The 24,027-nt window shown below is 45.4% G+C and overlaps 1 protein-coding gene across 1 annotated transcript in view; it reads right to left on the reverse strand.

Annotated features, from left to right (window-relative positions):
- Positions 1-24,027, reverse strand: part of XRRA1 (X-ray radiation resistance associated 1) — a 57,457-nt gene that overhangs the window by 10,086 nt on the left and 23,344 nt on the right. Inside the window, exons 9-13 of the mRNA XM_045818129.1 lie at positions 17,262-17,390; positions 16,347-16,564; positions 13,248-13,288; positions 11,792-11,917; positions 414-507 (exon numbers count right to left, since the gene is read on the reverse strand). Of these exons, the coding sequence (XP_045674085.1) occupies positions 414-507; positions 11,792-11,917; positions 13,248-13,288; positions 16,347-16,564; positions 17,262-17,390 (608 nt within the window). The remainder of the gene's footprint in view (positions 1-413; positions 508-11,791; positions 11,918-13,247; positions 13,289-16,346; positions 16,565-17,261; positions 17,391-24,027) is intronic.

Below are 24,027 nucleotides of genomic sequence, written 5' to 3' on the forward strand. Positions count from 1 at the left end.
TGACACAGCAGCCGCTGCATTCAGTGTGGTCTGGGACGGGACAGCCCTGTGCCCTCCCAGCTGCAAATGAGGTCACAACAGACTTGGTCCACAAAGCAGGGTGTCCCTTAAATAGCCCAGGCAGGATCTAGATAATTCTCTCTTCCACTCTCAGCTATGCCTCTTCCTTGCTGTATGATCTTGGGTAGACCATGAACCTCCCTGGTCCAGTTTCCTCTGCGTGCGCAGGGACAGGAACGCCTGCCTCAGGGGGCTGCTGTTGGGATGGGGGTTGTGGAGCAGGTGCTCTGTAGGGTCTGCTGTTTCCTCCATTCCCCTTGTCCACCCCAATGGAGAGCAGAGCCCAGGCCATGGCATGGAGGAGGCGGGGATGAGGGGCCCCGTGGGGGTGGGCAGCTTTGCAGGAAACATACCTTTTCTGTGGGCCACCAGGGGGTTGTTATGAAAGATGAGCTCACAGAGAGACGGGAAGAGAGCTGCTGGCAGGATAGCGTCTTCCTTCGCAATCTGTGCACATGCGGGAGAGAGCATCGAGTTGACAGTACCCCTTGCCTCTGCCCAGGTGCCTCCGGGCCCACACTACAGGGCTAGGGCTTGCCAGGCTGGGCTGGGGCTGGGGGAATGATGCTGCTGTGGACGGGACTCACGCTGGGCGGGCTCATGTCCCTGCAGTTTCACCTGCTCACACCCAGAACACCTTGCCACTCCTGCCCAAAATCCTACCATCACTTCACTGTCCATGCTTGAAAGTTAGAAATTTCTCTCCCTTCTCCATACTGGTTATGCGGGCTATCCCACGTACTGAGGATGTGGATGTTGGTAACAAAAAAATAACAAACACATACAGCACTCGTCTTGCAAGAAGTCTGGAAGGATGGCATGGCATTGACTTTGCCTTCGGGACACGGTCTGTCTGACACTTCACCCTCCTCAGTGCAGACTCTACCTGCGTACCCCATCAGGCTGTCCCCAGCTCTCCTGATGGTCTCTCTCACTGGGCCTGCCCTGGGCTCTGATCTGGGGAGGGACAGGAACGGGAGGCCAGGGGAGCCCACCTGTCTCAGGGATAGGCAGAGCCTGTGGGAAGGGAGACCTCATGGCTGCCTGGGGCCCAGAGGCTGCTCCGCCCCATGAGGCCAGCCTCCGAAGGGCAGAAAACACACAATCCTTGTTGAGCAGAGTGGCTGCAACATCTGAGGACAACCTTGGGGAGGGTGTCTCTTAGCAACAGAACAGTATCAGAGGCATCAGTATCCCAGAGGCCAGGAGTGGGCCAGTGACTGTTTAGATGCCTGGAAATACTGAAAACTGTTGGGCCAGATTTGGGGCCCACAGAAGGTACTGGAAGGAGGAGGACAGTTTGGTTTGGCTTCCCCTGGAGCTTCACTGGACAGTATGCGCAATGGGCAATTACCTAGTCATTGCCTCTCAGTTGTGTTCATTCAATCAAATATTTACTGAATGCCTACATGCGGCAAGTACTGGGTTGGAACTGAGTAAAACAGATATTACTCCTGTCCCCATGGAGCACTGTCTAGCACGGAAGAAACTGTAGCATAAAGGAGAGTTGATTCACAGCTATGATTAGTGCTATAAAACAGAGGCACATGAAACACTGGGGTGATTTGACCGAGTCAGGGAGACAAGGCGTTCCTGAGACTGAAGGGTGGGTGGAAGGTAATTAGTGAATGCAGTGGAGAATACAGTATGTGACAGAAACCTCTGTGCCAGCCCAAACCACTTCCTCTACTTGCTGGGCACACAGCTGGTGCATCTTCTTGCCTCCCAGGCAGCCAGATGTGGTCATGTGACTCAGCTCTAGCCAAAGCAATCTTGGTGGAAGTAATAAATGCCATTTCCAGGTATAGCTTGTTCAAAACCTCCTGCACAATTCTGTACATCTCTCAACCCCCTAGACACCAGATGCACAGAATCCAATAAAGTACTCTTAAGACCCTACGGAATGCCAGAGCCACAGCCAGGAAGGACCTTGGTCTCTGAACGATCATGTGGAAGGCCACTAGAAAACCAGAAATATACACAGTGGATTTTGTAAAAGCAAGAGATAGCCTTTTATTGTGTCAAGTCATTGGGATTTTAAAGTTTGCAGCAGCTAATATTACTTACTCTAACTAACGCAGAGAGGGAGTGTTCCAAGCAAAGGGAAGAACATGTGAAAGTCCTAACAGCAAGGAGAAGAAAAGCCTGTTGGAGGGATTTAAAGGAGGGTGTGACTCTAGCCAAGGAAAAGGGTGCTTCTTGCAAAATGAGGCCGGTGATGCAAGTACAGTCCAGACTAAAGCTGGTTAAAGATTTTAGTTAATAGGTCCTTGGGGAGCCTATTGGATGAATTTTTACAAATATGAGGTCCTAAATTTAATAAGACTTGGTAATGGAGGAGATATGGGTGGGGAGGAGCAATGTAAGGGAGAGAGGAGTATCAAGGATGACAACCAGACTTCAGGTTGAGTACCTGGGTGGGTGACGGAGCTATTCCCCAAGGTATGGAACGACAGAAGAACATCGGATTTGAAGGGAAAGATCATTACTTCACTTTGGACACGTGGACTTTGGAGGCACCTTTGAAACCTCCAAGGAGAGATGCAAGTGGGCAGCGGGCACACTGGGGTGTGGGGGAGTGCTCGGTACTGGGGGTAAATTTGCGAGTCACTGTCCATGGGCCAGTGGGTGTGTGAGGCCATCCCTAGGGAGAGAGCACAGGGTGGGAGAAAAAAAGGAACTCAGAGTGGGCTTTGGTCATCTAGATCAGGGGTCAGCAAAACTTTTTGGTCAAGGGCCAGGTAATAAACAGTTTAGGCTCTCCAGGCCATACAGTCCCTGTTGTAACCATCCAACTCCGCTGTTGTAGTGCAAAAGCAGCGACGGACAGTTCGTAAACACCTAAGTGTGGTGGCTCTGTTCTAACAGAACTTATGTCCTCTGAAATTTGAGTTTCATATAATTTTAATGTGTCATGAAATGTTATCCTTCTGTTGATTGTTTACAACCATTACAAAATGTAAGAATCACTCTTAGCTTGAAGGCTGTACAAAACCAGGGGCAGCAGATACAGTCCATGGGCTAAACCTGGGTCCCCATCTATTTCACAAAGTTTCATCAGAACACTGCCCTGCTCATTCACTTACGTGTTGCTTTTGTGCTGCAGGAGTAGAGTTGAGTAGCTGTAACAGAGTAATACATTTACGCTTTGGCCCTTTACAGAAAAGTTTGCTCATTTCTTATCTAGACACTAGAAAAGGGAGGAGGGGGGATGAACCTACAAAGAAGTCTAATATGTGTTCATAAATTACTGCAGAATGGTGGTTAAAGAGGGTGCAATCTCTGGTATGCAAATCAGGTGGTCCAGAAGCACTCAAAAAGAATGGGTGATGGAAAATTTAACTTTGTCAGGATGCAAAATTCCATCGATCCAAGTCAGGTGGCTAAAAAAATGGAAGAAAGTTACAATTAAAACTGGTAAAGAGTTGAAAGATACCCAGGGCACATGTATCAGATTTTCTGTGAAATTAAGTCCCAGCTGAAAGATATGGCTTAAGACTCTGGCTGATGCAGTAAAAAGAATTTGGCCACCAGGCTAGCCTATTCCCTGAAAGGTGAGCTGAGTGTCCCTGGAAATAAATTCCGGTAGCAATAACAACTTGAAATTTCTACCCCATTTCATTGGGTTGAGGGAGTATAACTTAGTATGTCAAATTTATGAACTAAGTTAAAGGTTGAGTGAAAGTGTCAGTTCCAGTTAAGATGGTGGCTTAGGGAAATGCATTACTTGAATCCTCCAACATCTGCATGAAAATTACAATTAAACTACAGAACGACCATCATCCAGGACACCTGAAACCTAGCTGAACAGAAAGAACTCTTGCAACTAAGGGTATAAAGGAAAATTCACAAGGAGACTGTAGGAGGGGCAGAGACATCCAACTGTGGTGAATACAAGTCGGGAGGGCTGCCTGAGCTGTGGAGGTCCCCTTGAAGAGTGAGAGGTCCCAGACCCACCACACAAGGCTCCCCAGCCTAGGGTTCCAGTGCCAACAAGAGAAGTCCCCACGACTTGTGGCTGCAAAAACCAGTGGAGACTGTGGCTGAGGGAGATGAAGGGCCTCTAGAGTCCCAGGCATTCCTCTTAAAGAGCCTGCACACTGACTGACCTGCTGATGGACTTGCTCTCAGCTCCAGCACTGGGACAGCAGCTCAAAAGACACCAGGGACACACGGGGAGGAACTGAATTGTCTGGCTTCAGGGTGAGGGCTGGAAGGGCAGCTTTCTCCCAGATAGCAGTGCTGGCAGAGACCATGTTCCTTTGTTGAGCCCTCCCACACAGACCTGGCGGGTGGAAACCATATCTGAGAGTTTGTCAGCCTGGCTTACACTGTTTGACTCACCCTGATAATTCCCTGAGACCTGGCCTCAACCAACTGGTGGGTCCACCCAACCTGTTTCCAGTGGCTTATCCATACTAATGGCCTCTCTTGCCTTATGCTTCAAACTTTTCTAAAATCTCTCACACAAGCAGCATCTGGCCTCGGTGTGCCCTGTACCTCTCAATAAGTGGCCCCAGACCCACCCTAGTGGCAGCCAGCCTTGGTTTGCAGCTTGGCCTCTCTTGGGCACCTCTAAGCCCAGCACAAGAAGCTGACAGCTATAGATTGTTTTATAGTTTACAGTGGGTGGCCCTGGGCAAGGCACAGGTGGTAGCTGACCTTAGCCTGTACCTGTACCTTGTGGGAGGTCCCAGAGCCAGTGCACCCAGTGGACAACTTCAGACCACATCAAAGCACCACCCAGCTACCTCCACAAGTGGCACACTCAAGGGGTGGGCTCAGCAGGTGCCAGAACTCTGCTGAAGTAAGTTCTGCTTTGTGGGGTCAGTCTCTACACAGCTGATCCTCTACAGTGGTCACAGCCAGTCCTCTCAGCCAATAAATCCTGGGGTAAACCCCTCCCACTGATGTGCCAACAGCAATCAAGGCTCAACTACAACAGGAGTGTGTACACAGCCCATGAGAGGGGTGCACCTGGGACACCCAGTTCAAGTGACCTGGGAGGCTGTGCCGTTGGACCCTACAGGACACCTACTACATAAGGCCACTCTACCAAGCCTGGAAGATGTAGCAGCTCTACCTAATACATAAAAACAAACACGGGGAGGCTGCCAAAATGAGGAGACCAAGAAATACCTTAAGAAATAATAGAACAAAACTCCAGACAAAGAACCAAACAAAATGGAGACGAGCAATCTACAAGATACAGAGTTCAAAACAAAGCTTATAAGCATGCTCAATGAACTTAGGAGAAGAATAGATGAACTTAGTGAGATCTTCACAAAGACATGGGAAACATAAAAATAGAGACAAAACATAAAAAGCTCCAGTCAGAAAGAAGAACATATTAGAGGAAATCAACACTAGATTGGAGATCTGGAAGATAAAGAAGCTGAACACACCAATCCAAACAGCAAAAAGAAAAGAAGAATCTAAAAAAAAAATGATGATAATGTAACGAGTCTCTGTGACAGCTTCAAGTGTACCAGCATTTGCATCATGGGGATGCCAGAAAGAGAAGAGAGAGAGCAAGAAATTGGAAACCTATGTGAAAAAATGATGAAAGCAAACTTCCTTAACTTGGTGAAGGAAACAGACATACAAGTTCAGAGAGTCCCAAACAAGATAATCCCAAAGAGGCCCACACCAAGATACATCATAATTAAAATGTCAAAGATTAAAGGCAAAGAGAGAATCTTAAAAGGAGCAAGAAAACAGCAGTTAGTTACCTAAAAGAGAGCTTCCATAAGACTATCAATAATATTGTAATAACTATGTATGTTGTCAGAGGGGTACTAGGTTTATTGAGTATCACTTAGTAAGTTATATAATGTCTAATCGCTGGGTTGTACAGGTGAAACTAATTAATAACTGTATGTCAACTGTAATTGAAAAATTAAAAAACTATTTTAAAAAGATTGGAAGTCATTTTTTAATTTTTGACAAAAAATTACTAGATTTTTTAATGGCTATTATGAGCATAAGTTTCTGTTTGAAGGAAGAATTTGCTTTAAGATTTGTAACTTTAATATGTTGAATGTTAATTTCAATTTCAGCATAGGCAGCTCTGAGCATTCCATGATATGATCAAGACATCATTCATTCATCTAACAAATTTACTAAGCACCTATCATGTATTAGGTGCTATTCTAGATGACAGGAATATAGTTGTAAACAAAACAAAGTTCTAGATCTCAAACAACACCCCCTGTATTCTGGATTCTGGCAGTAGACAAATGATAATAAACAAAAAGATTATATATATATAAATTAGGTGGTAACTGTCAAGAAGGAAAATATCATTTAAAATCTCAAGTGAGAATACAGAAAAAAGGGAAAGAGTGCTGTTCTTCTCCTCACAATGAGAAAAAAATACTGAAGACTTCCAGTCAAGATGGCAGCGTAGGCAGACATGGCTCACCTCTTTGCACAACCACATCAAAATTACAAGTAAAATATAGGACAATCATCACTCAGAACCATCAGAAATTGAGTTGAAGGGAAGCCTGACAACTATGGAATTAAAGAAACCACATCCGTATAGATTGGTAGGAGGGGCATAGATTGGTGTTGAATGGGCTGGTCCCACACCCACATGTCGTGGGTAAAGATTTGGGAGGGATGTCTCAGGAGTGAGGAGTCCCAGCCCCACACCAGGGCCCCCAGCCCAGGGTTCCAGTGCCAGGAAGAGAAGACCCAAAGCTTCTGGCTGCAAAAACCAGCCGGGATTGAGTCAGTGGAAGAAACTTCTGGCACCACAAGCAGTTCTTCTTAAAGAACCCACACATGGACTAATGTACCCAGACTCATTCCCTCTGAGCTTCAGCACCAGGAAAGCAGCTTGAAAGGCACCAGTGGTATATAGGGAGAAACTGAAGTGTCTATCATCAAGGCAAACAGAGGCCATTGTCCCTTTTCTAAACCATCCTCCCACAGAGTCACAGAACTGGCTAGATGGTGCCATACCTGAGACTCCATCAACCTGGCTAACAATATTTGACCCACTCTGGAGATCCCTGAAGACTTGTTCCATCCAACTTATGGGCCCACCTAAGCTGCTTTTCCATATGAATGGCTGGTCTTGGCTCATGCTTCACAATTTCCTAAAGCCTCTCAAACAAGCAACAGCTGGGGCCTCAGTGAGTCCCGGGCCCTACCACCAGTTGCAGCCAGCCTAGATTCACAGTTTGCCCTTGCCTGAGAATCCCCAAGCTGAGCACAAGTAGCAGCCATCTCAGATTGCTTTACTGCTTATGCTGCAGGATGACCCTAGGAAAAACACAGGTTGAGGCTGACCTTGGCACCACCTGGGGAACCCCAGGGCCAGCATACCCAGTGGACAGGTACAGATCACATTGGAGAACACCACCCTGCCTCTGCACAGCTGATCTACCATGGAGGGCAGAGGTTGGTGGTAAGTGGTCACAGCCAATCCTTGCCACTGACTGGCCTGGGTAAATCCCAATGACCTGTCAACAGCAACCAAGGCTCAACTACAAGAGGAAGGTGGACTCAGCCCACACAAAGGGCACATCTCGAGTACCCAGTTTGGGTGTTAGGGGAGGCTGTGCCACTGGACCCTATAGGACACCTACTACATTAGGCCACACTACCAAGATATGGAGTCAAAGCAGTTCTACCTAATACATAGAAACAAACACAGGGAGGCTACTAAAATGAGGAGACAAAGAAACATGGCCCAAATGAAAGAACAGATCAAAACTCCAGAAAAACAGCTAAATGAAATGGAGATAAGCAATCTATCAGATGCAGAGTTCAAAACACTGGTTATAAGGATGCTCAAGGAGCTTAGTGAAGACCTCAGCAGCACAAAAAAGATCCAGTCAAAAACAGAGGATACACTAATTGACATAAAGAACAATTTACAGGGAAACAACAGTAGAGTGGATGAAGCCAAGAATCAAATCAATGATTTGGAACATAAGGAAGCAAAAAAACAACCAATCAGCACAACAAGAAGAAAAAATAATCCAAAAAAATGAGGATAGTGTAAGCAGCCTCTGGGACAACTTCAAGAGATCCAACATTCACATCTCACATAGGGGTGAGAGAAGAGTAATAGCAAGAAATTGGAAATCTATTTGAAAAAATTATGACAGAAAACTTCCTTATTTTGGTGAAGGAAAGAGACATGCAAGTCCAGGAAGCACCGAGAGTCCCAAACAAGATGGATGCAAACAGGTCCTCTCCAAGATACATCATAATTAACATGCCAGAGGTTAAAGATAAAGAGAGAATCTTAAAAGCAGCAAAATAAATAAAAATAAAAGCAGTGAGTTACCTACAGGGAAGTTCCTATAAGATTGTCAGTTGATTTCTCAAAAGAAACTTTGCAGGCTAGAAGAGATTGGCAAGAAATATTCAACATTATGTAAGGCAGGGACCTACAGACAAGACTGTTCTACCCAGCAAAGCTATCGTTTAGAATCGAAGGGCAGATAAAGAGCTTCCCAAACAAGAAAAAACTAAAAGAGTTAATCATCACCAAACTGTTATTATATGAAGTGTTAAAGGGACTTATTTAAGAAAAAGAAGATAAAAACTCTGAACAACAAAATGACAAAAATACATTATCAACAATTGAACCTAAAAACAAACTAAGCAAACAAGAACAACAGAGACAGAATCATGGATATGGAGAGAGGGGCCATGTGGGTGAATGTGTGAAGAGATAAGGGGATTAAGAGGCACAAATAGGTAGTTACAGAATAGCCATGGGGATGTAAAGTACAGTACAGGACATGGAGTAACCAAAGAGCTTATATGCATGACCCATGGACATGAGCAATGGTGGCAGGACTGCCCAAGGAAGTGAAGGGTGCTGGATGGAGGGGGGCAAAGGGGGAAAAATCAGGACAACTGTAATAGCATAATCAATAAAATATAATAAAAAAAATAATTTACATTATCATTTTTCTTTAGTCCAACAGAGAGCTAAGGTCTCAGGGCAATCAAGTGGCCTGAAAGCTAAAGTTGGACAGTCACCTCAAAGGAGACATGGGACACAGACACTGGCTCACCTGTGGCAGAAGGTGGGAGGAAGAGATGGCAAGTGCCTCACGGGCATTTAAGAAGAGATCAGCTGAAAGTTTTAAATAATTGCTAAAGGCCAAGTGTGGGCTAGAGGAAGAGAACAGGCTGCAGACACAAGGGGAATCCACACCCACTTGTGTGTGGAAGACCTGAGCCAGGAAGGGAGGCTGGAGCATGGCTTCCTCAGGCTGTAGGCCTGGAGGGGCTGAGCGGCTGCCCCTGCAGGAAAGGCAGGAATTCTTGCCAACCCTTCTCCCTAGTAGACAAAAGGCTTAAGTTGCTGAGGAAGGTCAGCAAACTCTCTTGGGCCCAGGGCCCTGCATGGAGGGTGGGGTACGGGGGTGGTGGAGAGGGAAGAGAGAAAAAAATCAAAACCTGCTACTTCTGGGGTAGGGGACAGGAAACCAACCGGGGTCCACTACCTGGAAGATCTTCTACTGCTGGGAGAGGGGTAGGATCACCGGGAGGGGCTCATTCTGGAGACACAGGAACGCAGGGCTGACTTAAGCCCTGCTACCTCCGCTTGGCCCTGCTCCCACCAGACTGGCCAGCACTAGTTAACAAGCAAAAACAGTCTACTGATGGCTAAGGAACAAGAGTGTGGAGATAAACCTCTCAGATGTGGGAACCCAGGGAAGGTTGCAAGCTGAGGCTAGAGCAGAAGTACAGATACATGCTCTGAAACCCCAGCAAGAGCCAACTATATGCTGTCTCAAAGATAAGTGCTGTAAATATAAAGCTACAAATCAGCTGAAAGTAAAAGGACAGAAAGAGATATACCACGCCAATAGATAGTAGGAGTATGCTGTGTATCTACATTAAAATCAGGCAAAATAAGCATGAAGACAAGGAGTCTTTATCAGAGACAAAGAGTGACAGGCATGACAATGAAAGGATCAACACATCAGGTAGACAGGAAAATTCTAAATGTATGTGCACCTGATAGTAGAGCTTTCAAACACGTGTAGCAAAAACTGAGAAATCTAAAGGGAGAAAAACCCCACAATAATGACTGAAGATTTTAACACACAGCTCTCAGTGACTGACAGAACAACTGGACAAAACAACGGTGCAGAGATCTGCGTGGCACTCCCAACCACCTGACCTGAATTGGAGTTTATAGAACACTGTCCCCCCAAACTGCAGAATGCACATATTTGAAATGGGCATGGAATGTTCACGAAGATAGGATATAGGGTGGACCATAAAACAAGCTTGAACAGATTTCAGAAGAATAAAATCCTACAGCTTATGTTATCTGACCACAACAGAATTAAACTAGAAATTGACAATCATAAGACGTGTGAAAGAGTTCCATACATTTGGAAATTAACTCACTTCTAAACAATCCATGGGTCAAAAAAGAAAGCACAACAGAAATTTTAAAATTTTAATTGAATGAAAACAAAAACACACGTCACAATTTGTAGGATGCAGTTAAAACAGTGCTTAGAAAGAAATTGACTTTCATATGCTTATATTAAAAAGAAGAAAGGCCTAAATCAATGGCCTAAAATTACACTACTTGGGAAACTAGAAAAAGAAGAGCAAATTGAATTCATCGTGAGTGGGACAAAAATAAAGTTTTGAGCAGAACTCAGTAAAATGGAAAAGAGACAAGTAACAGAAAAATCCAGTGAAACCAGCAGCCAGTCTAACTAAAAAATTCAATAAAAGGGATAACTTATAATTATTTTGGATCAACAAAATATGAGAAAAGACACAAAATGCCAATTTCAAGGATGAAAGAGGGACCCAGAACATATCTGTGGTCCACTTTGTACAGGGTGAGAAGATCACTCGATGCACAAAGAATAGTCTTTTCAATAAATGGTAGTGAGAAAACCTCCATTTCACACCAGATATAAAGATGAACTCAAAATAGATCAAAGGCCTAACTATCAGAGCTAAAATCATAAAACTTTTAGAAGAAAACACTTGGGGAGCTCAGCTATACCAACTGCTTGCCTTAGAAGGGAGGTAAGCAGAGCGCCTTCACAGAGGCCCGTATTTCAGGCTTGAGTAGGGCTCAGGTAGTGGGGTTTACAGGAATTCTAACAGGATGGGATATTGGGAAAATATACTAACATAAAACATGTTAAGAGAAACATGTTAAATCTATCCTATGGTCTCTGCATCTCCTTTACCCTAAGGGCTAGAACATTTTTCTCTACCCTCTTCCCTTACTCTTCACCTCACTGACTGCACTGATTCAGGTCTTAGCTTAAACTCTACTCTCTCCAGAACCTTCCCTAATCCCAAATATTAGTTTAGACACCTCACACCCCCATCATGTACTTCACAGCACTGTGAGTTTCTTCATAACACTAACCACACTTATACTGTGATTATTTGTCCAGTGTCAGTCTTCCCTATAGGTGACAAGCCCCACAAGGGCAGAGGCCCCATCTTTCTTCACACAGCTGTATGCCCCGTGCTTAAACAGAGCCTGACACATGGTGAGTGCTAAATGAATATGTGCGACAGAAGGATGGACTCCTGCCTTAGCCTAGGTTCCCTCCGCTTCCCCTGCCCAGGGAATTCCTGAGCCCCGTTAGAGGCTGTAGTGCCTATAATGCAGGGAGTTAGAGGACTGGCCTTTAGGCCAGAGCAGCTGGCATCCCGCCCTCCCATCTGGGTCCCTGAGGAAACAGGTAGAGAAGCAGAGAGTCACCTTGTTGTAGGCCAGGCTAAGGTACCTCAGCTCTGGGAAGGGTGGGGCCAGCGTCTGGTTCCTGGCCTTCAGTGACTTCACAGGAAGAATCTCAAATATGGGAGGAAGTGCACATACCTTGGGTGTCTTAGAAGGAAAAAGAAAACTCAAAGTCAAAGTGCCTTGATGATAAAGAAGTTAAAAGTTGCCAAGGGCCAAGAGGCCCTCCCTGCGGCATGTGGTGGAAAGAATGACCATTGCAGGGAGGCTTGGCCAAAAGATACATGTGGGGTCACAAAGGGAGATGTCTCCGAGGGCCCAGAGTTCTGGGTCCAAGTTCTCTGAGGTCACGTGTGAGCTAATTCTCCAGCACCCAAAGTTCCAGTTCCGGGTTCTCTGAGGCCAAAGGATGATACAGCACTGGTGTAGACATCAGAGGTTCTTTGTGCCCCGTCTCCCATACTCTGTCACACAGCAGCTCATCCTGAACTGGACTCTCCTTCTATACAGTTGAGCTAAAATTTCTCCAGAGGACAAAGGAGCAGTTGCTTGCATCGTTGAGGGGACTTTTGCTAGTGAGGAGATGGAGAAGAGTAACCCGAGCCTTGAACACCTGGTCTGATGGGTTAGCTCACGTCCCATCATCCCAGGATGGAACAGCTGCTATGTCCTTAATTACTTCAGGCGGGCGGTGGGGCCTGCGTATGGCACAATGTGCATCTGGGGAACTTGCAGGGCCATGGCCTCCCAGTACAACCCAGTTTGCCTCTAAGTCAACATGTTTGATCAACACAGGAAATTGAAATTGCTGGATTAATAGTGCCTAACTTAGTTCACTCACTGATTCCTTGGTTTAGATGAAACCACAGGAATTTAGAAGTTGGGCTAACGACTAGGTTCAAATGAACTAGATTCTGCTCCAAGCTCCACTGACTACTGTGTAGTTGTATTGTGTATTGGAAGAGAACAAATCAACATTAAGTTTGTGCATCGATCTTTGTGAGTATGGGTAGTGTCTACACTGAGAGAAAAACCAGAACTCTGGGCTAACAAAAATAAAGTGTCTAAGCCAGGGGAACCAAGGATTAGACCCTGGATGGTGGTATATTTGCCAAGGATCACTCGCTTTGGGGGGGCTCTTGTTAGGAGCTAATGAAATGCATCCTGGTGGCAGCCTCACTTCGATGCCAGCTTGATCACTTGCAGCAGCAACCTCCACCTACTGAGTAGCAGCTGAGCACAGGGAAAGCCAGCCTGTGGTCTGCCTGAGCTCAGGGACCCGCCTGTCTGGTCCACCACTTGCATTCCATAGGCCAGCACAGTGCCCAGCATGTGATAGGTACTTGGGAAGTATTTGTTCAATGAATCAGCTTATTCCATGTGATATGTATAAATGTCTCTCATGGCTCTGTTAGCTTATTTTTGTTTATTAAAATTAATGTTCTAACTCAAGGACATAAACATAAACGGTTCCTACCTCTGAGGCTGAAAATCCAGGGTATGGTGAAAACACAACCTCTGAAACAAAGAAGAAACAGAACGAAAGGTTGGTGAGAGGATGGAGTGACTCCAGAGAGGCCCGAGTCTGGGTCTGTCACCCACTGTGTCCAGCAGGGTGCCTCCTACAGGGGGTCCTCACCCGGCTTCAGCTCCAATGCTAACTGGGAAGAGGACCTGGCTGTGACATCTGTCAGGTAATACGCCCATTGCCTCAAAATAAAATCCAAACTCCTCGTCAAGGCCTCTGAGGTCCTGTCTGACCTGGCCCCTGCCTCCTCTTCCAATCTTACCTCACGCTGCCCTGTGCCCCTCGCTTACTACATCTCAGCCATACTGACCTTCTTCTGACTTTTCAACATGCAAGCTCTTTGTAGCCTCAGAACTACTAGGCAGTCAGTATTGATCAGAAGGCAAGCCAATGTGTGTTAGAAGAGAGAAATGTAGATAAAAGATATTCTGTCAGAGAATTTGGAAGTACTGTTTGTTATATTAGTGGTCACAGAATGTGTTAAGGCAGAGAATTCAGGAGAAAGACTAAGAGTAATTGGCAGCACAGCAGTAAGGCAGAGGTTGCAGAGTGATTTTATTCTTCGGACTTTCAGAATGAGATGAGCCAATAAACAGCTGAGTTCAACCTAATAAATCAGAGCGTTGGCTGGGATTGCATCTTGTGCAGGCACTGCTCACCTCTGTTCCAGCTAATGAGACCCCCTTCCACATGCTAATGATGTTTACTGAAAAAGGTTACATGAAATGAAGTAAACAATAATATGGGTGGAACACCACATGTACAAGGGGCTGGAAAGGAGTTTGGGAAAGCTTTGTGCTAGAAAGTAGGAATTAGCAGGAGGATGGGCCATGGCTGCAGGTGAGGGTGCTGAGGAGCGGTCATCTGGGGAGGCAGAGAGCCCCCCTCATCCAGAAAGACGAGCTGCAGTGCACTGCGCCCGAGAGCATGCGCTGCCCTGCCCCACCAGAAACAGCCCCAGGTGTCAGAACCTGCAGCCTAAGGTTCCCAATGGGGATTGTTCAACAAAAAGATGGACAATTAAGAATCTCCTAATATTTGAAGAAAATTAACACTATGAAACAAAGTCATTAAGTACAAAAAATAGAAGAACTAGCATCTGAATAAAAACCACAACAGAGTTAACAAAAAGAATAAAAACTTTAGAATAATTGTGTCCTCAGAAAAATTCAAAAGCTATTTCATTCCTAAAACAAAAGCAGGGAAGAGAAGCTATTAACAATTTTGTGGACTTAAAATATGATAATCAAGTAAAAGACAATACATGTGCTGGATGAATGAACAGACCCAGGAGAAGAGCTAATTCATATAATGGAAGACTGAGCTGAGACACTCCCTCAGGATACAGTGTGAGGGCAAAGGAATATAAAGTGTAACAGAAAAGAGGGCCCGAGGGTAGATCCATGGGACGGAATTCTAGGTGGAGATGACAAAGATCATGGGAAATGGAAAATAAAATTTCCCCAGGATGAAGAAAACCACGCCTTTGATTGAAAAAAACTTTGAAGTACCTCACAGGATAAACAAAGAGAGGTACATGGAGAGGCATCTTAGTAAAATTTCCAGAGGATAAAGGGAATATATTAAACTCCAGAGAGCAAAACCTGGTTTCCTACAGAGAGGCAGACTTCTCACTGGCAACAACAGATCTAGTGGGCAATGGAGAAATACTGTCAGAATTTTAAGGGAAAATTATTTTAGAGCCAGAATTCTGTACTCAACCAAACTAGCATTCAAGTACAACAACAAAATAAAGGTGATATTGGATATTTTAGAAATGCAGAAAAATCTACTATTTGTAAATAAAAGGCAACTCACAAAAGGGAACTATCTTTATGACTCTGAGAAAGTCAGCGACTTCTTAAATAAGAACCTGAAGGCGTGACTCATAGGTTATAAACCCAAAGGCCTAAACCATAAGGTAAAAGTGGGTAGATTTCTTGTCACGGGATCAACTGTATCCCTGCCCAGTTCGTATGTTGAAGCCCTGACCCCAGGATCTCAGAATGTGACTGTATTTGGAGATGGAGCCTTTAAAGAGTTAATTAAGGTTAAATGAGGTCATTAGGATAGGCAATGCCCCAATCCAATATGAATGGTCTTCCTATCAAAAAGAGGAGACCAGGACACAGACACACAGACAGAGGGATGACCATGTGAGGGCAAAGAAAGAATGTGGCCATCCATATGCCAAGGAGGAGACCTCAGAGGAAACCAAAGCTGATGACACCTTGACCTCAGACTTCTGGCCTCCAAAACTGTGAGAATATAAATTTCTGTTCATTAAGCCAAACCTGTTGTATTCAAGAGTCAACTGTGCATGAATTTCAAATCAGGCAAAACTCACTTACGGTGATGGTGGTCAGAATGGGGGTTATTTGTGGAGGTGGTCTTGATTGGGGCGGGGGGGGTACCGCATGGGCTGCTGGAACTGTTCTACATTGTAATATGAGCGAGCCATGGTCCAAAAAGTGTATACATGTAAAAGTTCAAGTTATACACAACATTTCTACATTTTATTCCATATAAGTTATTTCTAGAAAAAAACGTTTAGAAAAACCCAGAGTGGTAACGGCACAGTAGTAGAAAACTAGATCAGTGGAGCAAAATACATAATACATAATAAAGGTGGCATTTCTTTGCTTTTCTGCCTCTGGATGTGGCCATCTGGCTGTGATTCTTGGCATTGTGGTGGCCGTCTTGAGACCTCAATGGGAACCAGCCTACAAGGACAAGCAAGTGGGCCAAGGACAGCAGAAGAAATGATGGAAAGAACATGAATGGACCCAGAATTAACCATCTCTGGGAAGTCTTACCTCTGAGTTTCTTAAGATTTTTTAAAACCACCTTTTAATTAGATTATAAAAGCATCTTAACTGAGAATTAGTTAGGAAGTCACTGAAATAATTCATGTGAGAGCTCCACCTCCCCAGGCCCAATAGCTTAAGTGCAACAGCTCCCTGGGGAGCCACTGACTTTCAGGATAAACTCTCAGAAGCGTACTCCCACCACGGGGCTGGAGTCTGTGGAGCAAGGGGCACCGCTCACCTGTCCGGTCATCATCCTTTTTCACGGGCAGTATAGTATAATCCGGTTGCTCATCCGAGGCCTCAAACATCCATGACTTGGGCTGTAGCATGGATTGGGCCCCTTTCCGAGGACTCCCCCTGCTTTCAACCCAATCCCCCGACCTGTCGTGGAGTTGAACCTGCTGTAGGTATGGGATCCGGAAAATCCTGTTTTGGTCCAGGCTTAACTTCTTCAATCTTCAATTAAGGAAAGTGAATACAGAATCACAGCAGTAATCATACCTCAGGGACACTTACCAGGCAACTTTAGGGAAGGAACATGGAAATCGGTCTTAGACACTCACCCGCCCCTCACGTGTGACCTTGAGCCAGTGACCTACCCTCTCTGGGCCCCAATACCTGTATCTCTAAAATGGGGATAATATTTATTAACCTTTCAAGGTTCTTGTGAAGATTAATGAGACAATGTAAATGGCTTGACACAAAGTAGAGTTCAGTAAATGGTAGCTGAAGCCAAAGTAAATTTTCCAGGAATCTAAAGCTTAACCACTTAAGGGACAGTGTTTTTGTTACTTCAACCAAAAACTCAGTTAAATTTATCTTTCTGATTCTTTTTCTTTTTTTCTCTCTCTCATCTTTCAGGGTCAGGATCCTGTCCCTGGTAATATCTCCTTCTATCCTGACTTTCTCTTTGCAGCTTCTAATCCCGTCACATGATTGACGGGATTAGACACAATCAGAATTGTCTTTACTAATGCCCCACTTTTATGGCTGAGCTAAAGCTCAGAAAGGAGTAATGGCTTACCCATGATCACACAGCAGAGATAAGTGGCGGAATTTAAACCCAGGTCTTTTGGCTTCCAGAGCAGCACTCAGGGTGTGAGCTAGGCTGGGGGTTATAGAGGGCCCTGCAGAGAGGGGCTGGTGATTTTACCTGCTGAGCCCAGCCAGGCTGGCAAAGCAATTGGGATTGGAAAGTTTGTTGTCATCCAACATCAGTGTCTCCAGTGCTGGGAACCTCGGGATGTACCTCTTGTTTGTCAGTGATGTTGCAGATGCCTCCCTGTGAGTACAAAGATCTTGGTTAGTGAGCAAGGGCAGGGGACAAACCCCACCGTGCCCAGGAAGAAGTGGAGGACAAGGCATCAGTCAAAAGGTCTGATCAGCTTGGACACTTCTTTAGTGGCCAAGAGGGGTCATTTAGAGAAGGACCAGAATATGTAGCTCCCTCTCCCAACCCTATTCATACATACAGCCTTCTGTACGGAGAAAAGTTCCACACGTTCACTGATGGGCTCTGTGAGACGGGTTGGGGCAGAATGGGGGTGGGGCACCTGTGGTGCTGGTGGAAAATATCAGAGTGAATGAGGCATGGCCAAGTTGGAGGAAGCATTCTGCAGGGCGAACACTGCTTGTTTTGGGGCCAGGGTAGACAGCCGGGTATGCTGTGTCACCCCAAGGACGAGCACTCTGAGAGCACCAGGAGATGATGCCCTTGGCATGGACCACAGCTTTGCCACCAAGTGGGTGGGGTAAGGCAGGCTGGCTGCAGTGAGGCTAGAATGACTTCATAAATGTACACATCAGTAAAAAATTGAGAAGTCTCTCTTTTTAAAAAATCTATTTTATTGATTATGTTATTACAGTTGTCCCATTTTCCCCCCTTCACTCCCCTCCACCCTGCACACCCTCTGCCACCCATATTCCCCTTTAGTTCATGTCCATGGGTCGTACATATAAGTTCTTTGGCTTCTTAAACTCTTTGAGGATTCCCAGAAATACCCAAGAGCGGGATTTACTAGGCTGAGGTCCTGAGTCACGCAGATGGCCCTGGAGGCAGTGGCATTTTAGGTACTACCATCACTGTGACCTCATTTTTGTCTCCAGGTGTATGAGGCCTAGGTAATTCTTCTTTAGGTACACACAGGCAGATGACTCAAATGATGTTTTCATTCCAACTCCACCACACACCCAAATAAACACACATAGACAGACAGACAGAAATAAACACAATAAACAAACACACATAGTAGTAAGGCCTGCTTGAGTGTGGTTGGTAGGGTAATAATACGATGTCATCATTTATAGTTTTAATTTGAACATTTCACCTCAAATGCCATATGGTGTTCTTGAGTATGATATTATTATGTTAGAGAATTACATGCTTATGATTTTGTAATAAAACATTTTGTAATAAAAAGGGGGCGTTCTCTGTGCTGGGCTCTGTATACACATATAAACCACAAAGAGTAAGGAAAAGGAAGAAACATTTCTTTGGGGCTTACTGCACTCCTGGCACTGTGTTGGATGTCATCTCAGAACAGCACTATGGAGGACAGGTGTCACCTCCTTTTCAGGCGAGGAAACTCAAACTCGGAGTGGCCTGCTGAAAGTCCCATAGCTAGAAAGTGGTGGAGCTCAAACTTGACTTGAAACCCCAGGCCCTGCCCCGGAGCACCCACCTCTCACAGCACATCTTCAAGCCCCATGTGGATTAAAGGGTGGGGAGATGGAAGGGTAGCTGTTCCCTGGGCCAGAGAGAGCTTGATGAAGATAGGCAGAGAGTTCAAAAGGACTCTAACAGTATACTTCAAGTCAGGAATATCTCAAAGGTGAATTTAGAGAGGGTGTAATAGTCATACACTCACCCATTCATACAAATTTCTTTAACAGACATTTATGCAGCCGGGTACTGGGAATCAAAGAGAAAAAGAATGCAAGGCGCTTACAGTCTTGTGGAGGAGGTGGGCAACTGCACCCCGTGGGGGTAAAGCTTGTGGGAGTCACCCACTCTGGTGGGGAGGACCCTGGGAAGGCAGTGTTTAAGTGAACCATGAAGAATGGAGAGGGAGTACACTGTGCTTTTCACCACAGTGAGATGTCTTTGTGGCTGAACTGTAATACATCTGGAAGCTCCAACAGTCATGTTTCCTACCACGGGGCCCAGAGAGACACAGGGGCTCACCTGTGCGGGAAAACAAGGTGAGTCACAGAGAGGAGCAGGTGTGAAAGCCGAGAGGCAGAACTTCCTGGCTCCTCCAGGAATGCCTAGGACATGTCCCGAAGGCATGGCTGTGAGATTCCACAGTGTTCTAGTCCCAACCGCGGCAGTTCTGACCCCAGAGGGAAGTTCAGAAAGAGCCCTGGCAGTACAAAGGGGAACAGGCTTGACTTGCAAAGACCAGAGACACTCAACAGAGAAGGAAAGAAGCCTTTGTTCATGGTATTTCAAGGTCACAGATGACACTTTTTTCCTTCCTGAAAGGACCAATTTTCATACACTGAATTTTTAGTTTCTACCTGAGAGGACTTACAGGTGGGTACGCAGTAGCTCTGTTGATTTATAATTAGTTGGCCAGCCTTTATTCTATTCCAGTGAAATGCGGAACAACTAAGACATGAGCCTTCAGAAAATCCCTCTTATGCCCCATAATGGAGAAGCAGCTGGCTCTGTCCTGTCTCTGTGACACATTACAGTGCTTTGCCTTTTTTAAATTTTCACCCTAATTATAACACAGAAAAGTTTCATTCTGTCCCTGAAACAGAGGTCTTAAAATATAGGGACAGTCAATAGATGAGTGAGGAGAACAAGGTGCAAGGCTTCATAGGAAAGTGTCAGGCTCTCCCACTAAGCCCTTCCCATGGCAACTGGGGGAGAAGAGCTCTTTGGAGTGGCAGGAGTCTGTTAGCAGGGGAGAGGCCTAGGTTTCCAGCTGTACCGAGTGGTGCTATTTTTTCTTATACCCTCTCTTGGCCAAAGGAATTATTCCCACTTAAAATCTGATGGATTTAACTTATTTAGAAGCTAGGAGTATTCCCCTGGGGTTGAATTCAGGAATGGGACATTCATGTGTCATTGTAGATTAAGCATGGGAAGGGGGGGTCAGGGGCCTTGGGCTCTGATTCTGGGGCTACTGCTGCTTTGCTTGCAATCAGTTCCCGCAGGTGTTGAGCATCTCTGGGCCTGGTCAGTTCCTTTATCTCTATGTTGAAAGGGGATGTCTTTTATTTTACATTATAAGACTTTTGCTAAAAATATTGCTCAACAGACTGAACCAAGGGCTGCAACAAACAAAATAAAATTTAGCAAGCTCCAAGGGCTGTTCAAGGGCTTTGTCCGGGACCCCTTATAATGAGCCTCAGATCAGCATCTGTGATAAGATACCGAAAACCCACCAGGCCAAACACAGGATGGGGGAGACATCGATTAACAGTTTGCTGGTGTGAAAAAGGACTTATGATGTGGCTGCTGAGAAGCTACTGCTCCTTTAGTAGTGCTAGGAACACAGTGATTAGAGAAAAGGAGGTAACAATCCCTCTCTGCTCCATGCTGCTCAAGGCAAAGAGAGCCAACTGGTGTGGTTCAAGGGGAAAAGGGAAGAGGCCTAGTGGGAGAGCTCGAGTGTCAGCTGTCAGTCAAAACAAGTATGAGAGCACTCTAAAGATAGAGTGGGCCAAATATGATTCCTCTCACTCACCCAGATGGAGAGAATAGTGTGGATCTATCCAGAAATGGAGGTTCAGAGGTATATCATGAAATGGAAAAAGGTGAAGAGAAGGCATGGAGAAGTAGGCAGGGCCAGTTCATGAAAAACCTCACGGTCAATGTTAATGGGAGTTGAGCTTTAGCACACTGAGGAGCTGCTAAAGGACTTTAAGCAGGGAGGTGGTAGAACAACATGTGTATTTCTGAAACACCACGTTGGCTGGTGGCAAGGAGAATGAGTTGGGAGGTAAGAAACTGGAGACTGAGACCAAATACAAGGATAATAGAAATGGGCAAGTCTGAGAAAAAAATTAGGAAGTACAATTCACAGCATCTGATAACTGAATGGATATGTGAGGTAGGAGAGGGAAGAATTCAGGCCTAAGCCCACGTTTCTAGCTTGGACAACAGCACATCGGATGGAGGGCAGTGCCCCCCACTGACGCCCATGTGGCGTGGGCACGTGTGTGATGAGTTTGGTACGACATGCAGGATATATGGGTTTATGGCTCAGAAGACAGAAGTGAGGCTGTGGAGTCAATTGGTGGCCCTCTCCCCTGTCATGACTGAGGGCTAGTCAGAAGGCCCCTGGCCAGAAGGAATGTGTGTTGTTTCGGAAATGGATTGTATCTAGTTCTTCCCTTATCTCCTTCTGGGAGAGGCTTCTGGTCCTGTGACTGCTCCTTGACCTTTTCCATCTGCACGTACACACTGATGTCATGTAGCTCTGGGCCACATGTAGGTTTGTGCAACCTGGACCTGTGCTGCCTTTGTCCGGGACCCCTTATAACGAGCCTCAGATTGGAAGGAGTGCGTTCTCTCGCCCCAACCCGCTGCCATCGGTGCGCTCCCCTGTAATGTGAGTAATAAGCGGCACGTCCACACCTGCTAGTCCTCCAGGTGTTTCCAGAATATCATGAACACTTAAGCAACTCCCTGGTTTGGGGGTCCTGTGCTACAGAGGCAGACTTTGGACAAGATGAAACCACTAAGAAAGAGTATAAAGGTGAAGAAAAACAGCAGGCTGAAAGAGAACAACTGAGGGTTGCCAACATTTAAGAGGTTGGTAGAGGAAGAGAAATCCACAGAGCTTATTGAATATGGACAGACAAGTGGGGAGAACATGACAGTAATATCTGTCTGGAGCCTCACAGTCTTCAAAGCACAATTATTTCAATTGATACTCTGATGAGAGTAGGAGTGCATTTATTCTCTCCACCTTATATGTAAGGGAACAGGAGTATAGAGTAGTGGAGATGTGCCTTACTTTATGTAACGAAGTCTATTCTAGTTGAAAACAACTAGAATAATGAATAAAATAAAACAGAAAAAATGTCTATCATTTAAAAACATGTTGGAGATGTGAAGAGTAAGGGAGTATCATGCCAAAACCTAAAAATCCAGAGATGGGAACTGAGCACAAGAAGCCACTTTTGCCCTGAGGACATTTGCTTGCTGAAATAGGAGGACAGCCCTCTAACTGGAGACCCCCATATGAATCTGGGACCCTACAGAGATCTGCTCGGGACAGAGGAAACCAGAACTGCACCCCTTTCCTCATCCCAGAGCCCAGGGAAGATGGCCTCGGAGCGAACAGCCAAGGTGAGTGGGAAGGGCAGACCGGTACTCTCACAGAACTAGCCCAACTTTTTATCGTCAGAGTGACTCAGAAAATATCCTACTACTTTAGTGTAAATTGGTTCCATACTGAGTACCCCTAGGAACCTGGCCAAAATAAATGGAAAATTTCATGGTATTGCAGACTAAATAAAGTGGGCCAACTCTCCTGAGTATAAATTAGAAAGTATGGAACACACACACACACACACACACACACACACACACACACACACTTCTTTAAGGCATCTGGGAACTAACCAGCTGTGAAAAATTGCAATGGGCGGAGGGAGTCAATATTTGGAAGAAGGGATGCAAAGGGGTTCATGTAATATTTGGGGGCATTTTTCTACTAGGGCTGTGTGGAGAGAGGCTGAGAAAGCCTCACAACCAGAATGAAGGCTCTACAAATTAACAATGAAAACAAGAGCAGCTCCTCTTACCAATGTACCTAACAATCTACTTGCAGCATTTTTGCTTCTCATCCTTCGATGCTGACCTCTTCTGAGTTAGAGGTCTTTGTTTCCTAAGGAGGAATACCTTGACAAAGGACACTACAAGAGTATGTAGTTCCACTTAACTGGAGGTTGAGTTTGCTACTGGCCACTTGGGTTCCTTGTCCCACTGAAGCAATTGGCAAGGAAAAGGAGGTTCGCCATTTTGGCTGGGTGACTGATACTGATTATCAAAAGTAGGTATGATTGTTATTATACCTTGAGGGCAGAAAGGGATATGTTTGGAATCCTGGAAAGTATCTGGTATTCTTCTCAGAAGGGTTGGGTTTAGTCATCAAAGTTAATGGAATTTTTGCAAGATAAAAGAGTTCTAGAGAGGGATGGTGGTGATGGTTGCTCAACAACGGGAATGTACTGAAGCCATTGACGTGTGCACTTAAAAATAGTGAAGATGAGAAGGCTTCTGATAGGGAAAGGAGGAAGGCCTGAGACCCTTGAAATATATACAGAACCTGCATAAGAAGAGAATGCAATGATGATCTCTGGAGTCAGATGGGCTTCGTTCAAATCCAGGCTCTGCCGCTCACTAGATTTGTAACCCTGGGAGAGTTATTGAACCTAGCTGCATTTCAATTTCCTTGTTCATAAGATAGGGATAATAATAGGACAGCTACCTCATAGGGTTGTTGTGAGGATTGAATGACTTAGTATGTGTTAAGTGCTGGAAAGTGTCTGGCACACAGTAACCACTACATACGTGCTATTATTATTAAGAGAGGAAAAACCAGCACATTGTGGCCAGAAGGCATGGCCTCAGCAAATGTGCAGAATGGGAATATGCAAAGTTTATTTAGAGGGTTCAGGAAGCATAGTCTGGCTAGAAAAATACCCACAGTTTATCAGTCACCCATCAGAGGCAGGTAAAGCAACTTGCCTCTCCTAATAGCACAAAGGAGTGGCGGAGATGCATCTGAAGCCTCTCCGTCCTTCAGGACCCTGCTCCCACAGTTGCCGTCACCGAGAGCTTTGGTAAACGGCATTCTCCCGCTTTGAGCACTCACAGCCTATCTTTGCAGCACTTCTGAACTGCTCTGGACTGTTTTGTTGGGTACTGATAACCAGGCACAGGTTCACAAGAGAAC

Source organism: Phyllostomus hastatus, unplaced genomic scaffold (assembly GCF_019186645.2).
Source record: "Phyllostomus hastatus isolate PE091 unplaced genomic scaffold, TTU_PhHast_1.1 phas_scaffold_317, whole genome shotgun sequence".
Lineage (NCBI taxonomy): Eukaryota > Metazoa > Chordata > Mammalia > Chiroptera > Phyllostomidae > Phyllostomus > Phyllostomus hastatus.